This window comes from Geotrypetes seraphini, chromosome 6 (assembly GCF_902459505.1).
Source record: "Geotrypetes seraphini chromosome 6, aGeoSer1.1, whole genome shotgun sequence".
Taxonomy (NCBI): domain Eukaryota; kingdom Metazoa; phylum Chordata; class Amphibia; order Gymnophiona; family Dermophiidae; genus Geotrypetes; species Geotrypetes seraphini.
In genome coordinates, this window is record NC_047089.1 from 142,331,916 (window position 1) to 142,353,211 (window position 21,296).

The 21,296-nt window shown below is 43.4% G+C and overlaps 1 protein-coding gene across 1 annotated transcript in view; it reads left to right on the top strand.

Moving 5' to 3' along the window:
* The window catches only part of LOC117362914 (multidrug resistance-associated protein 5-like), a 324,462-nt gene that overhangs the window by 221,616 nt on the left and 81,550 nt on the right, over positions 1-21,296 (top strand). Inside the window, 3 exon segments of the mRNA XM_033950006.1 lie at positions 9,396-9,479; positions 9,482-9,579; positions 14,898-15,044. Coding sequence (XP_033805897.1) covers positions 9,396-9,479; positions 9,482-9,579; positions 14,898-15,044 — 329 coding nt within the window.

The window sequence follows — 21,296 nt, forward strand, 5'->3', positions numbered from 1 at the left end:
AGAAACAATAACATCCAAAAACACCATTTGGTACAGATCTGCCTTCATCTCAAATTTAATTGTGGTGTGACAGCTGTATAAATACATGACAAAAGCATCCAACTCCACCTCAGAGGCTTCCCATAGGAAAAAAATGTCTATATAAGTGATACTTTTTTCTTTTCCAACTGTGCACGGTGGTGGCCGGTTGCCCAGTTTGAGATAAAATATTTAACTCGGAGGAGTTTTTTGCCAATGCCAAGTAGTGTGGCAGCTTGAAGTCCTTTTGGACTACTGTCCGTATATTTATGATATTTGAGGCTTTTTCTCCACCTTTTGATGTTAATTGATATCTTTACAGGTCAATCCACCTTTGGCTGGTAGTATTTTTGAGATTTTTTGAATTATTTTGCTACTATTTTGATTGATATTGAGAGACGTTTAAATACCTACGTGATGTAAATGTGCATGAGTCGAGTCTCTTTCATTTGAAAGGAAGCTCTGGAATGAGAGGGCATAGGATGAAGTTAAGAAGTGATAGGCTCCAGAGTAATCTAAGGAAATACTTTTTTTTATAGAAAGGGTGGTAGATGCGTGGAACAATCTCCCAGAAGAGGTGGTGGAGACAGAGACTGTGTCTGAATTCAAGAAAGCCTGGGATAGGCACGTGGGGGGGTTTTGAGAGAGGAAGAGATAATGGTTACTGCAGATGGGCAAACTGGATGGGCCATTTGGCCTTTATCTGCCATCATGGGTCTATGTAATTAAACTCTGGAATTCATTGCTAGAGAATATAGTGAAAGTGATTAGCTTGATAGGGGAGGAGCCAGCGCGGCACACGCGGCAGAAGAGAGCAGAGGAGAGGAAGAGACCAGCGCCAGGGTTCCCGTTGTCCCGGCCAAAGAGAGGAGCAGCGTCGGGCCAGGCACAGCAGGGGAAGCGGCGAGAAACGAAGCAGTAGGCTCGGGGAAGCGGCGAGAGTTCGCTCCGCCCACCCCCACCGCGTCAGAGGCTGCGCCGGACTCCCCCTTGATAGGGGAGGAGCCAGCGCGGCACACGCGGCAGAAGAGAGCAGAGGAGAGGAAGAGACCAGCGCCAGGGTTCCCGTTGTCCCGGCCAAAGAGAGGAGCAGCGTCGGGCCAGGCACAGCAGGGGAAGCGGCGAGAAACGAAGCAGTAGGCTCGGGGAAGCGGCGAGAGTTCGCTCCGCCCACCCCCACCGCGTCAGAGGCTGCGCCGGACTCCCCCTTAAAAGGGGCGGAGCCAACGGCGCCCAGCCGTTCGGCGCGCGGCGAAGGCGAGCGGTAAAGGCGCTCGCCTTAGCGAGAGCGCCTTTGCGAAGGGCCTTGCAAGGGACGAGTACCTACTATCAAGAACACCGAGGAGGATTGAACGGTAAGAAAGCGACAAACACAAAAGGTAAGGAAGAGACAGACGCCAAGGGAACAAACCCACACATACAATCAAGGTGAGGTAGAGCGGAGACAGCACACACAAAAGAGACAGCAAGGCAAGCAACATAAGAAAGCAGCAGGAAAGGGACACAAGCACACACAAGGGAAGCAAGAAATGGAAGCCCAAGGAAGTCAGAAGGTGAGCTTTCCGGTCTTCTGTATCGGCTGCAATATGTATGACTACCTCCCTTCGGGGATCCAGGCATACATTTGCAATCGATGCATGGAGATGGATAGCTTGAAATGTCAGGTAAGACTATTGGAAGGAACAGTGATGGAACTCGAAGACAGAATCCGAGCACAGGAGAAGATGCTAGTGGAGTACAGCCCAAACGACGAGGTCAAGGAACTAGAAATGTTCATAGAGGAAGCTCATCAGCACCACGTAGAGATCCCAGGGCTGGAAAACTGTACTCAGGAAACCGATGTGAGGAGAGAAGACACCCATGCAAACACAGAAGAAACCGAAGACGAGGTAGGAGACAACCGCACATTAGTTGAAATAGTGAGAGCACAGGAAGACATCGCCCCACCCAAAGAACAGGAAACAATTTCAAGAGTATCATTGGAGGAAGAAGACTGGCCCTACTCCAAGGACGTGGACCTACGCCCCCCAAGGAATCCCCGAATAAAGAAGATGGGGATCATCGTAGGCGACTCCATTATACGACATGTGGACAGCCACACCGCAGGAGGAAGAGAGGACAGAGTCGTCACCTGTCTGCCTGGAGCAAGAGTGAAGGATGTGACCAACAGGATCTCCAGGATCATAGATGGCACACGGGGAGAGGATACCGCTGTGCTTATCCACGTGGGAACAAATGATGTGAGCGGGCGGAAGTATGACAGGGAAGAGCTGAAGGGCCAGCTCCGCTCACTCGGAAGAAAACTGAAGATCAGGGAGGTGAAGGTGGCCTTCTCTGAGATCCTCCCAGTACCAAGAGCGGATGGAAAGAGACAAGGGGAATTGCAAGTAATCAACGCCTGGATGAGACGATGGTGCGAAGAAGAAGGCTTCGACTTCGTGCGCAACTGGACGGCGTTCTGGGGAAAAAGCAAGTACTACAGAAGGGACGGACTACACCTCAACAAAGAAGGAGCAAGAGTTTTGGCAGGCAACATGAAGAAGGCAATCGAGAAGGCTTTAAACTGAAAGATAGGGGAAAGCCGACAGTCGACCACCGGTCGATGGCACGGATAGCAGGATGCCCCGACGAAGAAGCCAAGGAAAACTACTCCTACACAAGAGAAGACGACCTCACGGCAAATAAGGGAGAAAAAGCAGGAAGGGACAATTCAGACACAGGAGGGGATGACCACACAGCAAACAAGGGTGATAACACAGGAGCAGTAAAGGATACCGTAATTGAAACTACAGGGACAGCCAAGAGTAGAAGGTCCAAAAAGGTAACACGAAGGGAACTTAGATGTATGTATACGAATGCTAGAAGTCTAGGTAACAAAATGGGGGAACTAGAGACAATAGCAAGACATGACATATTGGATATCATTGGCATAACAGAAACATGGTGGAATGAAGAAAACAAATGGGACACAGTACTACAGGGATACAAGCTGTATAGAAGAGATCGAGTAGGGCAGAAAGGTGGAGGTATTGCACTATATGTTAAGGAGGGAATAGAGTCTGTTGAAATGGTTACAACAGAAATGAAAGAGAAGATTGAGTCACTCTGGATCAAGATTCCTGGTCAATATGGCGCAGATACGAAAATTGGCCTTTACTATCGTCCCCCAGGACAGGCGGAGGAAACTGACTCAGAAATGATGGAGGAAATCAAACAAGAATGCAAGACAGGCAATATAATTATATTGGGAGACTTCAATTTCCCAGGGATAGACTGGAAACTAGCAACCTCCAACTGCGGCAAGGAGGCCAAGTTCCTGGAGGTGCTAGGGGATTGCTTCCTGGAACAAATGGTAAAAGAGCCGACAAGAGGCAACGCCACCTTGGACTTGGTCCTAAATGGCCTCACGGGACCGATAACAGAAGTGGAAGTCATGGTTCCACTGGGAACGAGTGATCACAATGTAATTAACTTTAAACTTGACATCGGGAAAGGGAAACATGCCAAAACCTTAACCACCACCTTGAACTTTAAAAAGGGTAAATACGATCACATGAGAGCCATGGTAGAAAAACGACTCGAAAAGAAGGTGGACAAACTTGAAACGGTAGATCAGGCATGGTCCCTACTGAAAAATACTATCACAGAAGCACAAGATCTCTACATTCCGAGGATTTCCAAAGATCGGAGATCAAAGAGCAAAAGAGAACCGGCATGGCTTACCAAACAGGTGAAGGAAGCCATAAAAGAAAAGAAGGACTCTTTCAAAAAATGGAAATACATAAAGACAACCGAAGCCTGGAACAAACATAAAGATGATCAGAAGAAATGTCACAAGGCGGTGAGGGATGCAAAACAGGAATATGAGGAAAAAATAGCCCAGGAGGCCAAAAACTTCAAGCCCTTCTTTAGATACGTGAAAGGGAAAAAACCTGCAAAAGAGGCAGTCGGACCCTTGGACGACCAGGGAAGAAAAGGGTACATCAAGGAAGATAAACAAATCGCAGACAAACTAAATTCCTTCTTTGCGTCCGTCTTTACGAAGGAGGACACCTCAACAATACCTGAAGCGGAGAAAGTGTTTGCAGGAGAAATAGAAGACAGCCTCACCACAGTTGAAGTGGACTTAGACCAGATATACTATCAGATCGACAAACTTAAAAGTGACAAATCCCCTGGACCGGATGGAATTCACCCGAGAGTCTTAAAGGAATTGAAGGTTGAAATCGGAGCGTTATTGCAAAAACTTGCAAACCTGACAATCAGAACTGGACAGATACCGGACGACTGGAGGATAGCGAACGTCACCCCAATTTTCAAAAAAGGATCGAGAGGGGAACCGGGCAACTATAGACCTGTGAGTCTTACGTCTGTCCCCGGCAAGATGGTTGAAGCACTGATCAAGGATAGCATGGTCCGGCACTTGGACGCACACGACTTGATGAAACCCAGTCAACATGGATTCAGGAAAGGGAAATCATGTTTGACGAATTTACTCCAATTTTTTGAGACCGTGAACGAGCAAATAGATAGTGGGAAGCCGGTGGACATAATATACTTGGACTTCCAGAAAGCGTTCGACAAAGTTCCACACGAAAGACTTCTCAGGAAACTACAAAGCCATGGCATAGAGGGGGATATACAAAGATGGATAGGCAAATGGCTGGAAAACCGAAAGCAGAGAGTGGGCATAAATGGGAAGTTCTCCGACTGGGAGAAAGTGACTAGTGGTGTACCCCAGGGCTCGGTACTTGGGCCGATCCTTTTTAATATTTATATCAATGACCTGGAGGAAGGAACATCCAGTGAGATCATCAAGTTTGCAGACGATACAAAACTATGCCGGGCGATCAGATCGCAGGAGGATAGAGAGAAACTCCAGAGCGACTTGTGTCGGTTAGAAACATGGGCGGAGAAATGGCAGATGAAGTTCAATGTGGAGAAATGCAAGATAATGCATTTAGGCAATAAGAATAAGGAATACGAGTATACAATGTCAGGTGCAACTCTGGGGAAGAGTGAACAAGAAAAGGACCTGGGTGTACTGATAGATAGGACCCTGAAGCCGTCGGCACAATGCGCGGCAGCGGCAAAGAAGGCAAATAGAATGTTGGGCATGATAAAGAAAGGAATCTCGAGTAGATCGGAGAAAGTTATAATGCCGCTTTATAGGGCAATGGTCAGACCACACTTGGAATACTGCGTCCAACATTGGTCTCCCTACCTAAAGAAGGATATAAAACTGCTGGAGAGGGTGCAGAGACGAGCAACAAAACTGGTGAAGGGTATGGAGAGACTGGAATACGAGGATAGACTTATAACACTAGGATTGTTCTCCCTTGAGAAAAGGAGAATGCGTGGGGATATGATCGAGACCTTCAAAATACTGAAAGGAATCGACAAAATAGAGCAGAGAAGATTATTTACATTGTCCAATTTGACACGGACTAGAGGACATGTAATGAAGCTAAGGGGGGACAGGTTCAGGACTAATGTCAGGAAGTTCTGCTTCACTCAGAGAGTGGTTGACACCTGGAATGCCCTCCCAGAGGAGATTATTGCGGAATCGACCGTCCTAGGCTTCAAGAGCAAACTAGATGCATATCTCCTTAAGAGAGGCATATAAGGATATGGTGGACTATAAATTACGCCAGGTGTACACCTGGCAGGGCCTCCGCGTGTGCGGATCGCCGGACTTGATGGACCGAAGGTCTGATCCGGAGATGGCGCTTCTTATGTTCTTATGTTCTTATGTTCTTAAGTCCATAAGCTGCTATTAAGATGGCTTGGGAAAATCCATTGCTTATTCTACTACAGCTATTTATCATTTCTATAGCACTGAAAGGCTTACACAATGCTGTACATTTAACACATAAATAGATGGTCTCTGCTCAAAAGAGCTTACAATCTAGTTTTGATCAACAAAACATATAGATGTTGGGGAGTTTCTTGCAGAGAGAATGATAAGTTGGACATAGTTATCTTACATTGAGTGGGAGTTAGGAGTTGAAAGCAGCCTCAAAAAATGGGTTTTTAACTTGGATTTGAATGCTTGATGCAGTCTGTTCTTGGCATATGGCACAGCAAGATAGAAGGGACGGAGTCTGGAGTTGGCAGAGGATGAGAAAGGTATGGATAAGAGGGACTTGCCCAATGAATGGAGTTCATGGGAGGGAGCTTAGGGGAAATAAGTGAGGACAGATATTGGGAGGGGGGGCTGCAGAGTGAATGCACTTGTAAGTTAGTAAGAGGAGTTTGAACTGTATATGGAAATGGATGGGGGAGCCAATGAAGTGACTTGAGGAAAGGGGTAATGTGAGTATTGCGGCTCTGGCAGAATATAAGTCGTGCAGCAGAATTTTGAACTGATTGAAGGAGAGAGAGATGGTTGAGTGGAAGACCTGAGAGAAGCAAGTTGCAGTAGTCTAAGTGAGAGGTGATGAGAGTGTGGATAAGAGGTTTGGAAAGGAGAGGTTGGATTTTGGTAATAATATAGAGGAAGAATCAACAGACTTCAGTGGTTTATTGGATCTGAGCAGAGAAGGAGATAGAGTAGTCAAAGATGACCTCAAGGTTGTGAGCTGACGAGACAGAGAGGAGGACTGTGTTGTCCACAAAAATAGAGAATAGGGAGAGGGGGGAGGTAAGTTTAAGCGAAAAGTGATTTAAACCTTGTATATTTGGCCCATGTTAGCCTTTGAGTTTGACATGCTTGCTCTACAGTATCCTTCCTATCTTTCCTCCTGCAGCTTGGAGGCAGAAGAGAACTCTCACAGAATGGTGTCTCCTCTGTCATCTTCAAAACATAGCAAAAGCACCAAGAAGGGAAAAATTGAGCAGGAAAGGGAGAGACCATCGATGCCATTCTCTCTCTCTCCTGATAAGTATTTTTTTTCAGATTCAGGATACTATGTTAGCATGAAATATTTCTATACATCTTCATAGGAATGCATAAAGAACCCGATTTTATAACAGGAGGCCCTTTGAGAAATCCTAAAAGGTGTCTACTTTTTTAATATCAGTATAGTTGCTCATATGCCTTTATCAAATAGGCAGTGACGCAATTTAAGATCGGCAACAGGCCTCCCCCCTCCAGCGATGGCACTCAAGTTCGGCAACGGGCCTCCTTCTCCCCCTGGCATCAACAGTACTTCAGATCAGCAACCACGGTGCTCAGCTCAAAGCTTCCCTTTTGACTCAGCTTCCTGTTTCTGCCCAGGCAGTTCGAATCAGAGGGAAGCTTTTGCCTGAGCACTGCGGTTGCCGATCTGAAGTACTGTTGATGCAGGGGTGGGGGGGGGGAGAAGGAGGCCTGTTGCCGAACTTGAGTGTCATCGTGGGGGGGGGGCCTTGGGGCCTTGCCGATCTTGTTGCCAAAATCGGAAAGAAAGGTGAGAGGAAGGGAGAGAGATGGGCCTGTGGTGGATGGAGAGATTGAGAGAAGGGGGCAGATGATGCAAGTGGGGGGAAAGAGAGAGAAGGGGCAGATGATGGAAGTGGGGAGAATGGGCAGGTGATGGAATTGGGGAGAAGGGAGAGAGAGAAGAGGGCAGATGATGGAAGTGGGGAGAAAAGGGTAGATGATGGAAGTGGGGAGAGAAGAGGGCAGATAATGGAAATGGGGAGAAGGGAGAGCAAATACTGAATGGAAGTGGAGAAAGAGAACATATACTGGATGGGGGAAGAAGATAGAGTTAGTGAGATAGTGGAGGGGTGAAGGAAAGTGGTGGCATGCTGTGGGTAGACACAGTGAAAAGAGGGAAACTGAGTACTGCATAGTAAGAAAGAATTTAATTTAGACGGAGGCAGAAAATAAAGAAGGAAGACTAGAGAAGGAAAGGGAAAAGAGAGATGCCAGAGAATGGGGAAGGAGACAGAGATATCAGATCTGAGTGGAGGAAAAGAGAGAGATGCTAAAAACCACAGGGGGAGGGAAAAAGAGATGAAAGGAGAAAGATGCCAGACCATGAGGTAACAGAGGGAAGATGATGGATGCCAGACCAAAGGTGGGGGGGGGGATCTAGAGGAGAAATGGCAGGGGGAAACAGACAGTTTCTGGAAGGGGCAGACAGTGGATGGAACAGGAAGATGCTGGATTGAAGAGACAGGGCAGACGCTGGAAGGAAAAGAATGAAAAGAAGATAAAAGCAGAAACCAGAGACAACAAAAGGTAGAAAAAAAATCATTTTATTTCTATTTTGTCATTAGAATATATCAGATTTGAAATATATATCCTGCTAGAGACATAACTGGGGACTGCAAAGCCCAGGCAGTGCTTCTTTAGCTTCCAGCTGGCTTAGGGCTCTCTCGGACCAGGGGGCACTCCCCTAACACTATTTCTGTCATGCGTGACTGCAGTATTCTGTTAGCATGATATTTCTGTGTAGCATTCTGTAATAATTTGGCTTGTTCGGTTTTCTTGATAGTAGAGGGGATATATGTGAAGGGGAGGGAGACAGGGGTTTTGTTGGTCCTTGCTCTGTATATTTATATTATAAAATGACAATTGTACAGAATATTGTTTCTTTTTATACTTTAATAAAATACGTTCAATATAAAATCAGGGGACCCGATCTTGCTGTCTATGCCAGTTGAGGTGCCCGATCTTGCTATCTAATGCCAGGGGGGGCGCCTGATCTTAGTTTGTGGGACCAAGGAACAGATTAGTCCAGTTTCTATTATTTTCAGTGGGAAAAATTGTCTTGAAACTTAAGTTTTGGAACTCGAACAGGGTTCTGAAACGGATTAAGTTCGGATTCCGAGGTACCACTGTATGTGTTTTGAGAAGAAAATATAGTCCCTCTCCTGTTCATATGTGTGTCTTCATATATCAGTCAGGTTATGCATTGTCAGTTCTTTCAAAGATTTCCTTTGCTGAATCTCTTCCTTGGGAGCAGTATATCATAGTATTCACTACCAAATTAACGTCCCCACCTAAACTTAAATGTCATCCCAATATCCCCATTTAAAGACCTCATGATATCCTCCCACTGTCCTCTCTGTGGCAGCTAGATAAAAACAAGTCTTCATTGGAATACCTCGCATCAAACTTGAATCACCAAGTCTCTTTCTACAAGATAAAGAGCAAAAGTCATACACCTGTCACAATATATGTGCGTTCCTGTCCTATTAATCTAGGTTCCCTGACCATATCTACTTATGTGGCTAGTTCTAAGATCACCTCTTCAGTGTTATAAAGTAACAAGGAATATAAAATTATGTAGAAATCACTCCACAACCTTTGATTTCTTTTCTTAACAGAAAGGTCAACAGAACCCATAAATAATATGTGAAGGAAAATATTATTTGCACTGTAATTTAAATACACTGCTACTAGCCTTTATCTTTATTGTGTTTCATCTTTATTTTTTTCACAGGAAGACTCATGCAGAAAGAAGAAATAGGAGATGGTTCTGTGTCATGGTCTGTGTATAGTGTATACATTAAGGCTGCAGGAGGTCCTTGATTTTAATAATGAATAGCATATTGTTTATACTTACTACAGGAAGCATGGCTTTCAGTAACTGGTGGCTTAGTTATTGGCTAAAACAAGGCAGTGGGGTGAGTATAAGTTTAAACTTTATGTGTAACATTCTGGAGATGTTTTTGAAAAATGATCAAATGTGTGTCTACATCTTCAAAAAACCAAATTTCTAAGGACATTTTGTTTGTCAATATCATTAGTCTAACAAAAGTACTTTAAAAGTTTATTTTCCATGTCAGTTAGGAATTTTACTGTTTTTTTATAATAGTCATTCAAAGATCTAATATAACCAAGTAAACAGAGGCATTTACAAAACATCAAAATGTCCAAAAAAAAAGCTAATAAATCAGCACTTGGATGGTTTTTTTCACCAAAACAAAGTGCTGATTTTCAAAAGAAAATATTTAGACATTTTACGGGACGTTCAACATTCATGACATCCAAGTCTAAAAGAGGCACGTAAGATGCATGTTTTGAGTGGGAGTTGGTCAGGCTTGGAGCTCCTTTTACTAAGGTGCGCTAGCGGTTTTACAATACCGCACATGCTAAACCTCCATAGAACTTGTGTTAGTATTTTTCATTTAGCGCGTGGTTAGCACGCGCGAATCTTTTGCGCACGCTAAACGTTAGCACACCTTAGTAAAAGGAGCCCTTGGACGACTTGCAGCGATAAATGTTTTGTAGGATGTTATGGACGGAACTTAGACATTCTGACCTAGACCTGTTTTAGAAGTGTCTAATTGCTAAAAAGGTACCCAAACTGACCAGATGTACACTGGAGACATGAAGTAATGACCCCCTCCCCACTCTTTCCCAGTAGTCACTAGCCCCTTGCTGCCCCCCAAATATCTGAATAAAACAGTACATACCTGTGTGTACAACACCAGCACCAGGTATGGGAAAGCCTAGTACTACACAGGTATCTTGTTGCCAGGTGGGTGGGCTAGTGAACCATAGAGAGGAGGACCCAGGCCCATAAATCACTCTAACTACTACATTTATAGTTGAAGAATGAATCCACCAAAACCCTACTATAGTTCCATATAGGTGCCACCTACAGTAATAAGGGCTGTTGTTGTGGTAGACAGGTGGATATAGTAGTTCTGGGGGCATTTTGGAGGGCTCACCATAAATTATAAGGGGATTATGGTGAGATGTATATCTGGCACTCTTTGCAGTATGTGGAGTTCACAGAATGCCCTCTAAGGTGCTCCACTAATCTGTTGATATGTCTATGTAGCTAGTCCAGTACAATGCTGACCCTAATATGCCTAAATGGTGCATATTTGGACATTTCTAACTTGGATGTTTCTGTGGTCAAAAATAGCGAATAAAGTTAGATATTCTGGTGGTCTAGATGTTCTGGTGGCCAAGACATCCATGTAGACGATTAAAAAAAAATAAAAAAAATTATTGGACATCCTGTGTGAAAATGGATGCTTCTTCACCTCCAACTTTGGAAGTTTCGCAGGAAACATTCAAAGTCATACTTAATTGTCCTATTGAAAATGGCCCTCCACGGGTCATAAACAGGGTTATTTGTGCTGGAATGGGATTTAATAGCGTTTTCGCACTTCTTAAGGCTCAGGAAGTAACATCATGGTTACACCTACATAATCAAAACCGTATCAAAGAAGAGACAAGTTAATCAAATCATATATTTTTTAAATGAGTATCACTAATGGGCAGACTGGATGGACCGTTCAGATCTTTATCTGCCATCATTTAGTATATGTTACTTGGTCGTCCTAATAGCAGGGATGTCCAAGTGCTGATAATCAAAACAACCTTCTAAGCTGCTGTGTGTCCAAAGGAGCATGTTGGGAGATGTGTTATGGGCGGGAATTGGGTGGGCCTCTACCTGGACATCCTGAAACAATAATTGAAGATTTTCCTGGACATCCTAGGCAGAATTTACATGCCAGGACTTAGACCAAAGTAAAATAGGTCTAAATGTCTCAAAGGTGAACAAACTAAGATGTCCATTGGAAGGTTTAAGGTATGACCCACCCACCCTTACTCCCCCAGGGGTCATGACCCCCTCCCATCACCCAGAGATAAGGTGAAAAACAGCACATTGAGGGCTTGACATCAGCTGATTACAGCAGAGAAATCCCCATCAGCTGAGCTGGTTTCAGGATTCCTGCCAGCTCACCTGAAGGGGATTTCCCCTGCCAGGATCAGCTGGAGTCCTACATCCCTCCCTCCAACTTCCCCCAACATTATCCCCACATCCCCCAACATTCCTGCCCCTCCATATCACTGGACACCACCCGACTGCAGGCAACAGCGCCCCCCACATCATCAGATACTATCCGACTTCAGGCAACAGCACCCCCCATCTCCTGACACCCCCGTACCTTGCACTGCAAAATCAAAAGAAAGGGAGCTCACTCACTCCTGCCTAAAGGACTGTGTGCTGCAAATGATGGGTCTTCCCCCTCCAAATGCATCTTGGGATAATTTGGGAGGGGCCTAAGGCCCCGATTGGCTCAAAATCGTTAGGTCAAGTCATTCAACTCTCCATTGCCCCAGGTAAAAAAAATAAGATTGTAAGCCCAAAGATAAAGTACCTGTATATAGGGGCAATTTCTATAAACAGCATCACGATTGTAGGCAACAGTAGGCATCCTACCGCTGTCTAACCAGCCAATCAGGACACACATTTTCTTAAAAAAACCCAAAATGAGACAGGCAACCTACACTGTAGGTGTCTGTCACGGGTGCAGGAAGGCACCTAGGGCTGCTTAAGCTCACCCAAGGCATGGTTTCACACAGAAGTGGCCTTGGGCAAGCTTAAGTAGCCCTAGGCATCTCCCTAGGACCACAATAGGTGCCTGAAATGTAGGCCATTGAAATGCTGGCCTACATTTCAAATAGATGTGACCACTAAACTCATTGTGGAAAGGAAATCTCCCTGCCATGATCAGCTGAGCTGCCACAGCAGGGAACCTTCAAACCCTACAGCAAGTCAGCAGGCAGGAGGGATGCCCACTCCTTCCTGCCGCCACCCCCAAACCCCTCCTCAAAGTCCCCCTGCAGGAGGGATGCCTAATCCCTCCTGCTGCCACCCCTGAAATAACCCCTGGCAAGAGTGATGCCCAACATCCCTGGCAAGAGGGATGCCCACTCCCTTCTACCGGCACCCTCCTGAACACATGACCCCCCTCCCAAATCCCCACCCCGACACCCCCCAGAAACCCACTCAGATCCCCTGGACCTTTTTCAGCATGGCTGGCCAGAGGGATGCCCCCTCCCTCCGGCTGGCAGGCCTACCTCTTCAGAATAACAGGCCTTCCCTTTCCCAGTGCATCCTGACTGGCATCCTATACAGAATCAGGCCCATAATGTGTGCAGCACTGCATTTGTCTAGGAGCACTATGGAAATGATTAGTAACAGTGGCAAAACTGCTAAATATTAAACACTTTTAATAATACTAGATTATACACAAAAATTATACTTAAAAAATGGAAGATATCAAAATATACTAAATAATGTAGCATCAGCCTTAGAAGCCAACAGAATTTCAGTTTCAGTGCCAAAATCAACCTACAACACTTCTGGATTTAATAGGACAGCTAATGACCACCTATAAGCAACACATTTGTTCCTGCCCCTGCTGACTCTGTTGTTAAAATGGCTGCCACAATTTCAAATGGCAGACCTGTGAGATTACCGCTAGAGCTGGAGATCACCCCCCTGTATTTATCACAGAGGCTTTGCACTTACCTACTTTAACTTTTGCAGTTAAAGTACAGTAGGTGCAAAAACATATTGCTATTTAGTAAACATCTATTTTCTGGGCCTCTCAAGACATTTAAATACTGTATAAGGACCTTGTATACTATGAACATCTACAATTTACAAAACAATTGGCTTCATCCACAAAACTGTAGCTATCTTAAATACAAATGATAATACAGTTGAAAATTTGATCAATTTTCATAATTGTGTTTGCAGGTGCAAAGTCCATGGATACTTTTACCCAAGGATTATGCACTATTTCTCAAAAAGGACAGTGTGAACAATACAGTAATTTCCTTTTGAAAATTACCCAAAGGAAAAAGTTCTAACAGATTTGTGCTTCCTTTCCTGCATGTAATTTTCCCTGCAAAAACAATGTAGATAATTTAAAACATGCCAAAATACTTGTGCTCTTTCTTCCCCTGGTCTAACCCCATCCCAAGAACACCTTCCAAGATAGGTAGAATTATTTTTACCTGCATACACAGGGTAGACAGCTTTCTAAAATACCATTTTTTGTATTTATTTATTTATGTTTAATTTAAATTAAATATATTTTACCTAGATAAATTGCTTTTGAAAACCACCCTTAATACATTGCAATTATTGTAAATGAGGATTTGACTTGAAGGATTTTTCTAAACTCGGGTCTAAATTTCAAATATGTTCCTAGAGAGAACCATTTTGCTGCTGATACAAGGAACTTAAAGACTTTTGCAACTCCTTTTTGTACAGTATTAGTGGTGGTCATGCTCTGTCTCTTACCCTAACCAAATCACTAGGTACTGTGTTCCATCTTTCTCTCTTGCCCTCAGTGTGTCTGAGCCTTTTCTTTTTTTTAATCTTTATTAAATTTTCAAACTACAATTAATTATGCATGCAGATAATTAATGTACATATAATATTACAAGAAAAGCACAATAAACTTACAGATATTAATAAGCAATTATTTTCCCCCACCCTCCCACCTAGTAATCAAGAAAATAAATACCCACAAGAAACTACCTAAAAAATCCCCAAATCAATGCAAACCCCTCCCCCCTCCCTCCCACCCTGGATGTATATGTTTAAAGGTCAGTAAAATAAAGTTAGTTATCATTCCTTACAAAAGTTAGCCAATGGCTCCCAAACATCTAGAAATTTCCTGTAACTTCCCTGCTGTCTGAGCCTTTTCTATTATGTAATTTATGGAGTTCTTTTCTAACTTTCTGGATGGATTTTTAATTATTTTGGCTGGTCCAAAAACATGCGATTCATCAAGTATAATGAATAAACATAATGCAGCTTAGTAAAATGAGCTCATAATGAAGATGACCAGCAGAAACAAAAAGAATAATTTGCCTTTCAAAAGAAAATCTATAATGAAAAAAATAGGCAGGCAAATGACAAGATAGATTCTGGAAGACAGGCAAAAAACTGAATAGTTTTGATAGAATTTTTTGTCAAGGAAATTCTATGTGCTGTCCTAATAGCAGTGGTTGCCATATATTAATTTTATTTAGACTGAGCATAATTTTTCTTTCCTACGGCACTGTAAAATATTTCAATAAACAGCCTGAGAAAATTAACTGAAATATTATTTATGTCCTGTTGTGTTCTATATAAAGTAAGAAAGAGAAAATAAATTGATCAATGCTATTTTTCTAACAGAATACAACTACAGTTAAGCACAATGAAATGGTTGTTGGTGACAACATTAGAGAGAATCCTCATCTGCAGTTTTACATAGTGATCTATGCCTTTTCAATGGGAGCTATTCTCTTCTTTAGAGTCTTAAGAGGATACATGTTTGTGAAGGTACAGAAACTAACTTATATATGATCTGTACATATATTATTGTGCTTATAATAATGTAAAGTTAATGAAGTGAATTTAGTTGTAAATGGGCTACAATGCAGTCATATAACATACTTGTTCTAATATTACCAGTCTATATAGAATACTATAATCACCATAGACAGAAAGAGGATGTAGAATATTTTTCTTGCATGTGTAATAGGAAATAACAATTATGATAGGCTGGAGAGGGCTTCACAGCAACTCGGTAGTTGGAATGTAAGGACTGTGCTAGACAATGCTCCCTCTAAGGTAGTGTTCTTCAGTGCAAAATCTGAGGGCTAATGGTGGCCCCTAAAGGCCTCTGTAGTGGCCCTCCCTCAGTATCATTCTGGCTTTTATTTTGTGATATTCTTTGCCTCTCTACCCAAACTCATGACAGAAAGAGAAAAGTGGAAAGGAGGAAAAGCCATCTGTTTGAAGGACAAAGCATTTCTCAGTAGATGAAAAGAATGTATTTTGAAATGCCTACCTCATTGAGGCTATCCTCAATAAAAAGTTTGGGAAGATATCTGGTGGCTCTTCTTCAGCTTATTTGGATCCAACGTGGCCCTGACTTAAAAATTAATCAAGACCACTACTCTAAGGAGTGGCTTAGTATATATTTTTTTTTTACATCAGCAACAAGTTCTAAAAGCCAACAATTTTTGATCCCAGTATTAGCAATGCATTTCTGTATATAGCATAACACATATGATAACAATATGTAACAAAATTATTTTTTTTGTGTTCCTGGGTAATAAGGGGCTCACAATTGAAAGAGAAAAACGTTCAAAAACCAGCCTAAGTCAGCACTTGGATGAACATTTCCCAAATATGTCCAAGTGCCAATAATAAAAATGGGTTTTGGACGTATTTCTAAACAACCTAGGCGTTCATAGTGCCGCTGAACGGGGCGTTTCGAGAGGAGTGTCGAGGGCGGGAGTTGGGTGGGACGTGGGCCGGCTTAGACTTAGTCGTACAGCATGTATAACCGAAAGTTATACAGCCCAGGATCGATGGAACTTGGACGTTGTGACTTAGACCATGTAAAACATGGTCTAAGTCACAAAAACCCACCTAAAGTCACCAGATAAGCACTGCAAACACATAAAACAGACCCCCCACACACTACCCCAGTGATCACTGACTCCCCCCTCATAAAAATATTAATCACACCTTTAAAATTCAGCCTCCAGACCATCATCACCTGGCCGCCTGGCATAGGAAAGCCTAGTCATCCAACACAGAGGCAGCTTAAGTCATCTTGGGGGTGGGTTAGGGACCCATGGAGAGGAGGCTCCATGCCCATAAGCCCCTGTAATCACTGCATTAATACTTAAACATGTGCACTCCCCTATACACCCCCAAAACCCTTTTGTACTGGCATATAAGTGGCTCCTGTAGCCATAAGGACTATTAGGGTGGTAGATAAGTGGGTCTAGGGGATTTTGGAGGTGGTTTGGGGGGCTCACCAGACCTATAAGGGAGCTGTAGTGAGGAGAAGACATGGCACCCTTTTTTTGAAGTTCATAGCAGTGCCCTGTAAGGTACCCCACTATTTAGGTGCCATGTCTGGGTGTTCAGTCCATCACTTTGCAGTCCCCTCCCACATCCAACAGGGCTTGTTCTAAGAGTTTTTGACTTGGACAAAAAGTTGGACGAAAATGTGGTATAAAGATGGACGATTTAGCGATTTGGACGATCAGATCGGCAAGACGTATAGTTAGACGATTTTCGAAAGAAAAAAAATATTGGACGTTTTTTTTGAAAATGTGGCCTAGGCTGTTTTTTTTACTTTGGACGACTTGTGACTTAGACGAAAACGAACTTAGACGTCCCTTTCGATTATGCCCCTCTACGTGTTCTTTTTTAATTGCCTATTACACAAAAGTATAAACAATGACTATCATTTCCCTCAAAACTTTGCTTTTGTGACCAGGAAATTGATATTTTGAAATTTACCTTTTTGCAGAACATTCCAGATTGATTCCAAGCTAAGTAAACTTAGGGGCCACACCACACCACACAGTAAGGTATTGCTGCGCACCACACTTGCCACTGCGGTAAAAAATTATATACCACACGGCAATTCAGGCAGTAAGGCTGTGGGCGAAGATGGTGGAGGAAGGCTTAATCAGGATGGTGGTACAAGGCTTAATCCTCCCAAAATTGGATTATTGCAACTCACTATAGTTGGATTGACACAGGCGAAGAATAAGACCTTGCAGTTGGTAATGAATTTGGCTGCTAGGTTGATTACAAATACGCCTAGAATGGCACATATTTCACCTGCCCTGAAACAACTTCATTGGCTCCCAGTGAGACAGAGAGTACAGCACAAAGTTTTTATGATAGTACACTGGGTTCTATATAGGTCAGCCCCGGCATGTTTTCATGCGTTGTGGGAGATCTATAAACCTAGAAGGTTTTTGAGATCAGAGGGGAGATGAGACTAACAGCTATTAAGGAAACAGGAGTGCGATATGTGAGTTCTAAAATGAAAATGTTTTGCATCGCTGTAGAACAATTTTTCTGGACAATTGAGATTGTGCAAGAAGTATGCTGATTTTAAGAAACTACTTAAGACATATTTATTTATCAATGCCTATATGTAAGATGAAGGAATGATCTTAATATGGTCTTGGACATGTTGCCGCCATATGAAGATAGTGAATGTTATCTATATCTATAATGAAAATTGTCTGTTTGTGGATTTTATGGAATTTTATGAATGTTTTGTATTGGAAACCGCCTAGATATAGGCGGTATACAAATATGTTAAATAAATAAATATATTGGGGCACTGTGGTAAAGGCGTGCAGCACTTCTTACCACCAGGTTAGCACAAGAGCCTTTATTGCCTGCAAAAAAGCAGGCTGTAAGGGTTTTTCAGATACACTGTTACCGCAGTGCATGTGGGCAGAAACCTGCCTCTTGGCAGACATGCCTGTGAGCCCTGAATTGCCATGGACCAAAATTGACAATAGGCCCTGCTGTGCTAATTTTGGCCATAGTACTTTGTAAAAAGGCCTTTTAGAGTAACTTTAATAACTTTCTAGAACTTTTCATTAATATAAATAGTAGTACAGATAACTATAGAGATTTTAAGCCCATCAGCTCAGTTCAGATCCATCTGCCCAAGTGGTAACATATCTGCATTATTTTAGATGACATCCAGAGTCTGTACACATCTGGCAGATGCATTTTGCTATGTATATGGCCAATTTATCAAGACAAGGAAGAAAAAATACTCTATAGAAGCATCTGCTAAGATGTGTGATAACTACAAGGCATATTTCGACATGCCTGTTGGGGATCAAGATAAACCTTAGACACCTTCATATGCAAGCACTGCCAAAAAAACTCTGGAAGGTAAGACAATTTTTGTTTCTTACTAGGATGGTGGAATTTTACGTTATAAAACTTCTTTGAATGTTTTATTTTTAAAAATATTTTAATTTTCAAAATTATTTGAAAATATATTATACAGTCAAACCTCGGTTTGCGAGTAATGCAGTTTGCGAGTGTTTTGCAAGATGAGCAAAACATTCTCGCAAATCGTGCCTCGCAAACCGAGCATTGACTTGATTTGCGAGCTTCCCCCTCTGCAAACCGGCATCGCTCCCATCTACCCCCCGCAATCTGGCATCCCCCACCCACATGCCCAAACCCAATCCCTTACCCCAATCCGGCTCCAGCACCAATGCACAGGACGTGCTGGTGCCCAAAGATCCTGCCTCTTGACTGGGCTGGGCCTTGAGCATCTGCGCAGCTCAATGCCTTCTGGCTCCTGCTCTCGCCGAGATTCTCAGAGATCTCCGAGAATATCAGAGACAGCGAGAACCAGAAGGCCTTGAGTATGCGCAGATGCTCAAGGCCCAGCCCAGGCAAGAGGCAGGATCTTCGGGCACCGGCACTGGAATGTCCTGTGCGCTGCTGCTGGTGCCAGATCGGGGTAAGGGATTGTGCATGGGTGGGTGGGGGATGCCGTATCGCGGGGGGCGGGTGCGATGCGAGCAGGGGTGATGCTGGTTTGAGGGGGCGATGCCGGTTCTCATGGGGGGGATTTCGCTGGCGGGGCGATGCTGGTTCTCAGGGGGGGGGGGCGTTCGCTGGCATGGGGGCGATGCCAGTTCTCGGGGGAGGGGGTGGAGAAGTGCCGGTCACCTTGGGGGTGGGGGGTAAGGTGGAGCAGCACCTGTGGCCTCGTGAGGGGGGGACAATTCAAGCGAGTTTCCCTTACTTCATATGGAGAAACTCGCTTTGATATACGAGTATTTTGGTTTACGAGCATGCTTCTGGAACGAATTATGCTTGTAAACCAAGGTTCCGCTGTATATGAAATATAGTATGTTGTGAGAATCTCGTACACATTAGTCATATGTAAAATATATGTATTTTCATTACTACAATTTCATTTTGTTGTTCTACAGGATGGTACAGAGGGGAAAAGAGATCCATGAAGTTTGCTATCCCAAGAATTTGGCTGTAACCCATGGAATACTCAAGCAAATGCTACTTCTGCATGATGGACCATTCCAAACGTTGAACTAGCAAGCATGCATCTTCAATCACATATCTGGACATTCCTTCATCCATCACCCCTGTGCAACTTTGCCCTGAGCTCCCCATCCCCACTCTTCCAGAGAGAGAGCAGCTGTCTTCAGAAAAGAGCAGCAAGTTAGAGAGTGAGGGAGGCAATGTAGTTCCAGTTTACAATATCAGTGGTGCAGCTAAGGAGAGAAGCCCATACTATCCAAACCAAAAAGACCTCAACAACTTGATCAGAGATCTTGGTCTCACCAAGTTCAGTGCTGAGCTTTTGATGTCTAGGCTCAAGCAGTGGAACTTGTTAGATGAACGTGTGCAAGTCGCAGATCAGAGGAAGCATCACCAAGCTTTTTCCACCTTTTTCACCAATCAAGATAGGCTCTGCTTCTGCCATAATGTGGCCAGTCTGTTTGAGGCAATTGGAATCACCTTTAACCCCAAAAGAGTGGTGTCTCTCCATTGACAGTTCATCCAGGATCATCAAAGCCATGCTACTCCATAACGGGAACAAGTACCAATCTCTTCCACTTGCTCACTCAGTGCACCACAAAAAGGATTACCACAGCATCAAGACCTTACTAGGCGCCTTGAAGTATGATGATTGGGAGGTCATCAGAGACATCAAAATGATGCCATTCCTAATGGGTGTCCAAGGTAGTTTACCAAGTTTCCTTCTGTTTCTGCCTTTGGGATAGCAGGGACACAAAGTCACACTACCAAATGCAGTACTGACTACAGTGAACTGAGTTCTCTGTGGGGAGAAACAACATCAAATTGGGCTCCAGATAAGGAGTTGGCAGCTTTCAAGTACCTTCAAGACATCCCTAATCTGTCTGAGGTAAAGGTCAAAGCTGTTGTCTTTGTCAGATCACAGATAAAGAAAATCCTGGAATGCATGGAATTTCCCAAGAAGCTAACTAGGAAGGAGAAAGCAGCTTGAAACAGCTTTGTTTCAGTGGTTCGGGGCTTCCAGGGCAATCACAAAGCTGAAAACTATGTGGAACTGGTTGAGAATCTGGTGAAATGGGCTGTAGGATGTCTCTCAAAGTCCATGTCCTTGATGCTCATCTTGAGATATTCAAGGAGAATATGAGAGCATTCTCAGAGGAGCAAGATGAGCACTTCCACCAGGATATATTGGATTTCAAAAGCCACTACCAAGGACAATATAATGAGAACATGATGGAAGATTATATCTAGTGGCTAATTCATGAAAATGACTTAACAATATAATCACAAATCTCAAAAAATACTCACTTCTAAATCTTCTGTGGTCATCTTTGTATAACTTTAATATAAATACATGTTAATTGTGATTCATATGTTGCTTTTTATGACTATAAGAATGAAAAGATGAAAATTCGACGTTTTCATGTTTTAAATAGATAAATTGCAAAATTTGACTATCCTGGTCACAAAAGCAAAGTTTTATGAAAATAAACATTTTAGGGCAGATTCTAAAATCGGCGTTCCAATTGTAAGCAGTGATAGGCATCCTACCGCTGTCTAACCAGCCAATCGGGACGCACGTTTTCTAAAATAAAAACCTTGAGGCAGGCCGTCTACACTGTAGGCATCTTTTGCAGATGCAGGGAGATGCATCGGAACATTTAAGCTTGCTCAAGGCTGGGCGTGGGTCTGGTTTTGCCTGGAAGTAGCTTTGGGCAAGCTTAGGTGGCC